The sequence below is a fragment of the Morone saxatilis genome, unplaced genomic scaffold (assembly GCF_004916995.1).
Source record: "Morone saxatilis isolate NCDOM2014 unplaced genomic scaffold, NCSU_SB_2.0 Contig18, whole genome shotgun sequence".
Taxonomy (NCBI): domain Eukaryota; kingdom Metazoa; phylum Chordata; class Actinopteri; family Moronidae; genus Morone; species Morone saxatilis.
In genome coordinates, this window is record NW_023339740.1 from 19,656,298 (window position 1) to 19,666,342 (window position 10,045).

Here is a 10,045-nt window from a genome sequence, read left to right on the forward strand (position 1 = left end):
GGTGCCATGATAACCAGATAATCTTTGTTATTCACTTCACCTGTCAGTGGTTATAATGTTATAGCTGATCAGTGTATATTGTTCTTATCTGTTGTGTTGTATCTGAAGTTGCTGTAGCAAGAGAATTTTCCCAGTGTGGGATCAATAAAGTCTATCTTTTCTTATCTTATCTTGTAAATTATGGTCCCATTTAGAGTAAAATAGATGATAAAGTATGCTTCACTCTCAGTAAGTCCATCCACCGTAAAGCACGAAACTCTGATCAAACTGTCAGACTAGGCAGTGCTGATCAAATATGAATCAAGATTCTATTAATGCATTGCCTATTTCTCGCTTAATAACTTTTCAGAAACATATTTTACTATACTCTTTATCTGTAATGCAAGAATGTGTGTGACCAGGAGAGCTGCCATTGTTGCAGCTGGCTCAGAAAAACCGACATGGCAACAGCCATAATGCCGAGGTTCAGGCGTTAAAACGGTACTCCACAAACCAATGGTTGATGTCACGATAGGTTTACACTTGGTACTAGTTCTTTTCTAGCATATCCTAACCCTTAACACACATTCACACAGCAATGGCAGTAGAGCTGTCTTGCTTTGGGTTTAGTATCTTACCCGAGAACACTTTGAAAAACAGGTGGGATTACGGAGCAACCTTTTAATTCACGCTATTTAACCCACTTACAGTCAGCTAATCAGTGGGATGAGATGATTGCCACCAAATGTTTACCTTGACTTTACCTGATGGTGTTGCCTTTATTATAAAAACTGAGCAGCTCTTGCAAATCAGTCTGAATAAGAACATTTGCTGATTGCCATGAATGTAAACTTAAACGTTCATTTTTTAGCACACTTCAGTTGTTCAAATTTCTCCCCTTTTCCACACACATTCTTGACTCCTTCAATCATATCCGAGTTGTTAGACAACTTCATCAGACAACACACTGGGGTTAAGAAAAAATTTCAGGTCAGCATGAGTGGACTGTCCTTTCTGACCCCAATGGCTGTTCCTCTGCAGGATAGCAGTTCTCTGGAGAGGAGAAAACCTATCAGTCTCAATAGCCAGAGAGTTGCACAGAGAGACACTGAGGTGCTTCGCAGTAATTTCACAGCCATCAAGCCTCATCACAGTGAGGGGGCAGAGGGTTCAGGATGGTGGGAGCCGGAGGGCGAAGAAATGGGCTCAGACTCAGGATGCATCCCTTTCCATCCAATCCTCTCCTACTTACTCTTCCCTCTTCAGTGTTTCTGTGGCTAGCAGACAAGCACACAGAGACAAATTTTTCTGGAAACACTCACTAAAAAAAGTTTATTTAAGTTCATACAATCAATAAAAAAAAATACAAAAACACCTTTATATTTATTCCTCCATTTCACAAATACAACACATTTGCGCACACACAAACAAACTTCAGCTCGAGTACACACTGTGTCCACTGTGGTTTTACTATATCTGAATCTCCTCACGGCCTGGTGACTGCTCCCGCAGCGTCCAGTGAGGAAGTTATAATGACAGGGACATTGTGGCTCAAAAAGGACAGAGAACACACATACACAAACACACACAAATGTACACACTGAAACACAAGCACATAAACATACACACCTGAACTGTTCACAGATCCTATAGTTTAAATAACACTATCTACTGTTCAAGCTACAGTGAGGCAACAAAGTACACAAAAACAAAAACAAATACATCCATAAAACATACCCATCAACACGCATATACAATCATTAGCGTGCGCTCACACACATACCCTCCGGCCAACCCAGTGGCTGCAACCACAGAGAAGACACAGGAAACATCTCACTCGATCCAACCAATCAGGGATTAAACAGGCGTGAGTCCAGCCAATCCAACCTCTCATCTTATTATGGCCTCGAGGCTGGCAGAGTCAGCCCGGGGTCAAAGTCAATCTCTCTCTGTTGTTTGTTTTTATTTCTCCCTTCCTTTCTCCTCAAGAAAAGACGAGATGAAGGCTCCATTTATTTCTCAACACGTCTGTAACTTTCAACTGCCCGTACTGGCTCTGCTCGTCACTGTTTTTGCAGATGAGGGCTCTACATTTGAGTTTTTATTTATGAAAATTAAGCTTAACGTAAAAGATGCTCAAACTCATTTCCATCATGATCTACATTCAATTTTCTTACTATTTTTACACAACCTTTTATGATATGACTGTACAAGAGAATGCATGACACTGTCACATAATATTTTTGCAAAGAAAGCCCAGAGACTGTGATTAGTGTGCCTTGAGCAGCATAGCGTGTGGAGTCAGGATGCTTGATCGAGCATTTGGGGACCAGAGGGAATGAGAGAGGAGATTATCAGGCTCCTGAGCTAGCCAGCTGCCACTGGAGCTGTGTGGGCAACACTACACCCTGTCTCCCTTTTCTTTTTATCTCCCTGCCTCTTTAATGGTCACCCTCATTAAACAGCACGGATAGCAAATGTTTCTATGCCCAAGCACCATCAGCAGTAAGGAGAACTAACAAAGCTTCCACATATCAGTAATTCTCAAAACAAAGCAAAAACATCTGCTATCAGTGCTCCACACTGAGAGACCCTGACTGGTGTATTTATTCAGATGTACGACAACTGTAAAATGTGTCAAAAAACAGTCATGCTGAAAATTAACAAGTAAATATATGTTTATTATTTACATAACTGGGCTTCACAAACATGGAGGTTGAAACTACCAAATCACTGATGATCTTTAAAATTGAGTGAGTGATAATGGGCAGAAATTAGGTGTTAATATCAGCACGTTAGCAACGGTTAGCATGTTAGAATTCTAACATTTGCTAATTAGGACTAAACAGCTGAGATTAATGGAAAAGTTTAGTTTAGTTTTGCGGGTATAAGGTTATAAACCAAAGCGCTGGACACAATTTAAACTAATGATGGCGCTAGACCAGAACTCGGGATTAGCAGAGTTACTACATTTCATCCTGAGGGATGACAATCCATCCAAAAGCAGTCGAGATATTTCAATAAAAACTACAAGTATGAACTAGATGAAAAGTCAGAGGATCACCAAAGTCATTAGCATGCATCCTCTGGGGATCATGAATGTCTGTACAACATTTCATGGAAGTCCATCCAGTATTTGTTGAGATACATCAAAGTGGTAGGTAGCCATTGCTAAAAAATTTAAAACGCTGTATATTTAATAACTACAAAGCTTTAGTGAAAAATTATAAAATAACATATCTACAAAAACAGTTTGGTGTTATTTCTACTTATTCAGCCTTCTGTATCACCATGCAAAAATCCTGCACTCACACTAAAATATGTTCTTTGTTTAATCAAGGCTACTGGCTGGACAATCACCAGTTGAGGTACCCGCTTAAATCATAAAATTGATTTCCATTTTACAAGCAAACCAGGTGGCCTTCAAAAGTTGTATAGGGATTGGTTGTTTTGCTGGAGAGGTCAAATATCTTTTATGTAAAAAAACAAAACTAGTGACTCAGTCCAGCCTATTGTTTCCTGTGTTTTGTCTCCCCTTTCAAAACTAGATGAACAGTACACAAAACATTGCCCTTTGCCATGAAACTAAATTAAATAACATTTTAAAATCTTAACTACATGGAATGTTTCGATAATAATGGATAGTAATAATGGATAATAATAATGGAAGCTGCTGTTGATGAATGTTTCTACTTCAAACCAACCTTGAATGAGAGCATACAGTATTTAACAATACTGTATGCTCTCATTCTTGTGAAATACATTTCCTGGAACTGACAGTAAATGAGTAGATGCTGTATGTTCCTGGCCACCTCAAACCAATCTAAAGAATTACATGAAGCACGAACAGCCACAACATCCTGCTTTAAAGTCTAAGTGGCTCAGCAGATTTTCTGGGAATTACACACCTCACAGCAGTGCACGACAAAAACCTTTTAATGCTGTTCAAGCTATTTTTCAAAATCTTTCACACGACAACACCTCTATCTGTGTGTAATGAGGCAGCAGAATCAGCATAAACAGCAACAGAACTTAGACATTTCTTTATAGTATGATATGAAAAGGGACTTTTCTTTTTACCCAATAAGATGATTTCCATTATTGTCAGCTAGTTTCCTTAGATCTCTATTTATGTTACACATGATGGTAGAATCCAACAGCCCATCCAGATAACACAAACCCCAAGACTTCTCCTGATTCTCACTCCAGCTGGAGTTTCAACATGCCAGTTCACAGTCCATCTGCATGCGCATATGTGTGCGTGTGTATGTGTGTATACGCAGTGCAGAGCTGCTTCTGCTCTGACAACTATTGTGGAAATATTGTAGCCTTGTGGCTGTTTCAATATCTGTAAAAACAGCTTGCAAAGCAAAGAATGTACAGTAGCACATCCACAGGCTGTGTTTTATGATAAAAAATTTCAAGTTAAAGTGAAGTTAAATTAGATGTCATCTCTACATGATAAGCAGCCTGTTATCATTCCTGCATCACTGACACACTGTTAGCACTGCCACAGCATCATGGGACTGTTTGTACTGAAGGAAAACAATTATTATCTCCAAATAGGGGGGCACCATCCGTAGAAATTTTAATTAAAAGACTGGCAGAGTTTCATCTCAGTGTGACAACTTCATTATTTCCCAATGATAAAACAGTCTCCTAGCAGAACAAATTCAGCTCGAACAGGGTGAGTTCCACTGGCAGTTTAAGTGGGCAGGTCCAGCTAATGGTTTTCCTGACCTTGGCATTTTGATATCCAGCTGAAGTAGTGAGGTGAGGCTGAAATTAGAGTAATTATTCAAATGTGGCGTCACTGAGCTTTGTGCTGGGTTTGACTCTGAGCTTATGAGAGAAACCCTAGCACATATTTTTAGTGCGTTGCCTTGTTACGAGAATAAAACTCCAGTGGTTATATTTTTTGTGTTAAGAGCACTTGTGTAGTCTGTGTCATCATTTTCACTCCCCATACATCTACACTTGTACTTTTTTAATTTGCACACATCGTAAATATTCTTTATTGCCTACCTTCATCTGGATCGTTCCGGGCTGATGCCTCCAGAAGTGCCACGCTGGCGGCAAACGAGACATGCCTCTTGGACTCTTGCTGGAGGTTGTTGGCGTTGCGTCCCTTCTTGTCAGCCTTTCGCTTCTTGTTTTGCATCTCCTTCTCGTACACAGCCCATCTCTTCAGCTGCTGGGTACGCCGCTTCTGGGCCGCCCGCAGCCTCTCAAGGCTGGGCACTTTGTCCAGCTGCTGCAGCTCCTGGATCAGCTCCAGGTGGTTAGCCATGGCGCCGGGGGGCAGAAGTGGATGATGGTGGAGGGGTGAAGTTGAAGGGAGGAAGAATGATTCTAGCGAGGGCTGCACCTTCGGCCGTGGCCTGCTCCCGTCACCATCATCCTTTTAGCAGCAGTGAACGTCCTGAGTGGGGAGACAGAGACAGAGAGGCTGAGCGGTGTTTATGAAAATATCAGCCACAAACTTTGACATTAATAACTACAACAGTAAATAAAATGTAGAAGTAGTTTGATGTAGCGCAAGACTTTCTAGTAAATCTTCTGAAAGATGCACTGGGGAAACATTGACATTCAAAACTGAGAATTGGTCGGATGCACAGAGATGCAGTTTGGTGGCCTAGTTAGAGAGACCCAAGTTCAAACTTCCATGCAGTGCTGAATTCCTGTCATATGGTTCGATTGTCTCTGTCTTTAGCCTGTTTTGTCTCTTTGACGCCAAAATATGTAAATAAAATCATACTTTAATTTCAAATCAAGGTGAAATAAAAATGAAAGCAACATGTTATTCTCATAATGACTCAATTTTCTTCCATTCGGACTCCATCAAGATAATGCTTTAAGGGTTATGGACCAATGTAACTCTATTAGAATGGAGGACAATTTCTCCATTTCTATCTAAATGGCTGAGCATGGGTTGCTGTCTCAATTTTCCATTTGCTTTGTGAGCCGTTATAGACCTCTCTACCATCCTCCATCAAGGTTAACCGCTTCCTGAATGCTACAAGCAGATGCTAGTATGATGAGAAGCTGATAAAGAGAAAAAAGCAAAAAGTACTAGGGCAGTGAGTTGAAGTGGGGATTTTTCATGTCATCATTACCCTGATGTAGCCTGGCTGGCTGTAAACATGAACAAAAGTCTTTCTTCTGTCTCTGACAACTGAAACCTACAGTGACAGTGAACCAACAAAAAACAGCTTTGGCTTCTATTGTTTTTAGAGAAAGCAGCATACTGTATGTTCAGTGATTCTATGCAAACCTCTACAAATAATAATGTAAACAAACTTTTTGCAGAGCCATAGACATTTGACATGAACCTTAATAGAGTTAAATGCAGTAAATACAGACTAAATCCAAGCATACAGTAAAGTAGGTAGAAAATCTGCACAGTGATTGAGCTTATTCAGACCACTTCCTTTAAACAGCACTCTTAACAATGTACGGACATTTTATTACAGTAGCCAGAAAACCCTCTACTGATAAAAGTGCAGCCCTTCCCGTCACTTAGCATGCAAACACATACACACATACCGAAACAAATTTCACTTAATACATTTTCTGTTGCTTGAAAAAGCAAGTATGCAAAATATGTTTCATGCATAAAACATGTTTATACTTACTATTTCATAAATGCTACTAAATATTTCCTCATGTCTACAGCCCGTCACTAATGAAACCCTGGAGTCTCATAGCATTACATGTAGTCCATCTGCTATTGACTATATTTCCTTTGCAGCTCTACAACAGCTACATAACTGCTAAAAACATGGACAGGAAACAAGCAGTACAATCACTTCCTACAACATCACTTTCAGTCTGCAGTACGTGTGTGCAAAGAGAAGCTGTCCGTTGGCAACCAAGTGAACAACTCAAAAAAAGGTATCCGGACACACAAATAAGACGAGCTTAACCTTGCTGTTGCCCAACTGTTGATACTTTTAAATGTATAAAACCTTTCAGCACAGAGATGCATGTGCGCCTTTGAGTTTCGTCTATATAAAGAACATATTTACCAAATGACAAGGGGAGACTGAGACTATGACAGCTTGTGGGAAAGAGGCATGAGCTGGAAATGTCTTTAACACAGCAAATTAGTTTACAGCAAATGATTTGTAAAGACTGGGTCAGGATCCAAAGGTCGATCACAAGAGGATTAGCAGCAGGGTCTCAAATTATTCTGGAGGAATTTCAAAGTAAAGCTGTCAGCAATTTTTTTCCCCCCTAAGTCGTTCAAGGAAAACAGACGGCAGATGCAGAAGTACCGAGCGCTTAACAGTCTCTAGGCATGGTTTAACTTGTTGGTTTGCATGATAATCTGTAAAAATTAAGAATTGAATTCTGTAAGATTTCTTGGTGAGAAAAGAAATGTGTGCCAGTAGAAGCTAAACAGCTGTTGGTTAAATGGAGATAGAAAATATAGAAATCAGTCTGTGATGTGCAGTGCAGTATTGATGGTATTTTTTACTAGGGCTGCCCCGTAATAGTCGAGTAAACTAACTAGAGTTGAAGGGTTTTTCCCCCGAAAATCCACCGTGCACAACTTTAGGACGTTGCGTCTATGATATTCAAATCCCACCAAGAGCGTTTCTGAAGCGGAGCGCCTTCAGAACATGTTGTCTGCCCAACGTTGTTTACTTGTTTATTTTGTTCTTAAAAAGGATACAAAACAGTATGTTTCTCTGCTTCAAAGATCAACTTCAACTTCAAGAAAGTTGGAACTTATTTTTTCCATGTTTTGAACAATGAAACTCACTGTCTCAATACACTTTACAAAAAAGAAAAGAAATGCAGAAAGAAAAGAAAATATAAAATGTATAAAAACAACCAATAAGTTAAAAGTAAATAATAATGGCTATTTACAGAAAAGGGTGTAAATGAATAACACCAACACTGTCAACACAACACAATTCATCACACTGACTATCCATCAATATCAAGCAATAAATGTATCTGCACCTGTATAGTCAGCATACCCGAGGTAATAACAATAAATATTCTAAAATTTCTTGCATGTAAATATATTCTGAGAGCACTGCTAGTTATCATCAGAATAGTGTGATATTAATAACTGTGGTCATAGAATATTGTGATATTGTTTGTTCTGTCAGTATCACCTGTTCCTGGCACACTGTTCCTACTAATAGAGACACATCCATTCAAGTAATGACATGAAACGGACCCTTCAGCTCTTCTTAATGCACTGTCAATGCTAAAACAGGAAATGCACCATGCTGGGTAATAAGGAGACTGCTTGGATGATGTGAAAAATAAAGATAAAGGTTATGAGCAACGGCACATACAGTACAGCTCCTGTGCATGTGTTCGTCTGTGACTCTGTCTTTCCTTTCCAATCTTTTAAACAAACTGCAACTCAATCTGATTTACTCATATCATACTTTTCAACTAAGCAAACATTATTCATAGTAGTTTTAAGGTTTTTATTGCCTTATTTTGTCAGTGAAATTAAGATTCGGTCAGCTGAATTGCAGCCAAAAAGTCAGCCAACCTTCTTTGGTTTATAGGAGCTGCGACTTTAGCAGAGCAACTGATGAAATAATAAATCCATAAAACCAACTGAACCACTGCTGCAGAGTTACAAAATAAAACCATAGCCAGGGAAAAATAAGCATTTGATTTGCAGAGGTGTCTATTACAATTGTCTAAAAGTACTCAACAACTTAACAAACAGTCTACATTTGTGTAAGCGGCCATGATATACAGTATGTGCGACAATCAGAGGTGTATATGAGGGCACATCTGAGTGTGTTATCACCTACATGATTACAGATTAATGAACACTGCACAAACACTCTGAGGTATCAGTAAATAAATAAGGCAATAAGACAACAACATATTACATTTCCACTGAGATGATAAAAGTTTTAACCAATAAAATCCATAACTTCAACACACAGTGGATCTGATCCAGGAACAAGGCCAATTAGCAAACTGGGTCTGAGAACAACTAAACCGCTGACATCTAAAACATTTTACATGAATTTTACCAAAGTTTCCTCTGTTGCACAATGACTGATTCCAGGCACGGCGTACCTCTCTCTCTCTCTTCTCTCTGTGAGATGTGAGTGCAGCGGACAAAGTGAATTAACTTCAGACAGGATGTGTGACAAACAAGGAACGTCCAGTGTTTTCTTTAGCGGCCTTTGATGGTCAATGGCATTAGCGCCTCGAATATGAAACCCAGGAGCTACCGTTGATCAAATCAGAGGAATCAGAGCAGACGTAATGACATTACTCATATACACACACACACACACACACACACACAAAAACACACACAGTATGGCCAGAGGCAAAAAGCAACTAGTGACAAAAACAGAACCACACAAACTAACTTGTTCTGTGTTTACCAACAACTGATAACCATACAAATTCTATTATGCTATTTATGTCTTATTTGGATTTGGATTGCTTTTTTGTTGAAAAGTGCTACAGAACTTCCCTGTCCTTGTCTTACCCAGCTGCATTCATGTGAAAGTTTACAGCATGCAGATAATGAGCAAAGGCGTAATTCCACTGGGAATAATGAGGACATGCCCGCCCCAGTTTTCAAAATCCTACTTTTGTCCCCCACTTTTACACTCTCAGTTTGATTTAGTCTCTGAAATCTCTCTACCAGTGTCCTCTGACTGTTCCGGCTATCATAATACCAAAGAAAAAGTGGCAGAGAGAGTAAAAATGTTTTTACACTCATCTGTGTCACCTTTTGATTCATATTCAAAGGAACCGCCCACTATTCATCAGAAAACAATCTGATTGGCTAAGCACAGGTGGCCTGGGATCTGATTTTGACTGCTGGTTACGGCAAAAATTACAACAGGATCGGCTCATACATCCGTGGTAAGACCATAACCAATTTGAGCCTAAATCAGATTCAGATTCTATTCTTATGGTCAGGGTTTTTAATTATAGTTTAATGTATGTTAAATATACGTTTAATGTACGTTTAATGTATGTTTTGTATTTTGTATGCTACTGGATACTTGAATTTCCCTCGGTATAAATAAAGTATCTATCTATCTAAGTTCCAGCT

The 10,045-nt window shown here is 39.3% G+C and overlaps 1 protein-coding gene across 2 annotated transcripts in view; it reads right to left on the reverse strand.

Annotated features, from left to right (window-relative positions):
* ppp1r16b (protein phosphatase 1, regulatory subunit 16B) overlaps positions 1-10,045 on the reverse strand; it is an 82,321-nt gene that overhangs the window by 53,267 nt on the left and 19,009 nt on the right. Inside the window, exons 1-2 of one of the 2 annotated variants that reach the window (XM_035662724.1) lie at positions 6,615-6,724; positions 5,005-5,401 (exon numbers count right to left, since the gene is read on the reverse strand). In XM_035662724.1, coding sequence (XP_035518617.1) covers positions 5,005-5,269 — 265 coding nt within the window. In that variant the 5' untranslated portion in view covers positions 5,270-5,401; positions 6,615-6,724. Of the gene's footprint in view, positions 1-5,004; positions 5,402-6,614; positions 6,725-10,045 lie in introns of those variants that run through there. The other variant, XM_035662723.1, reaches the window with a different exon arrangement.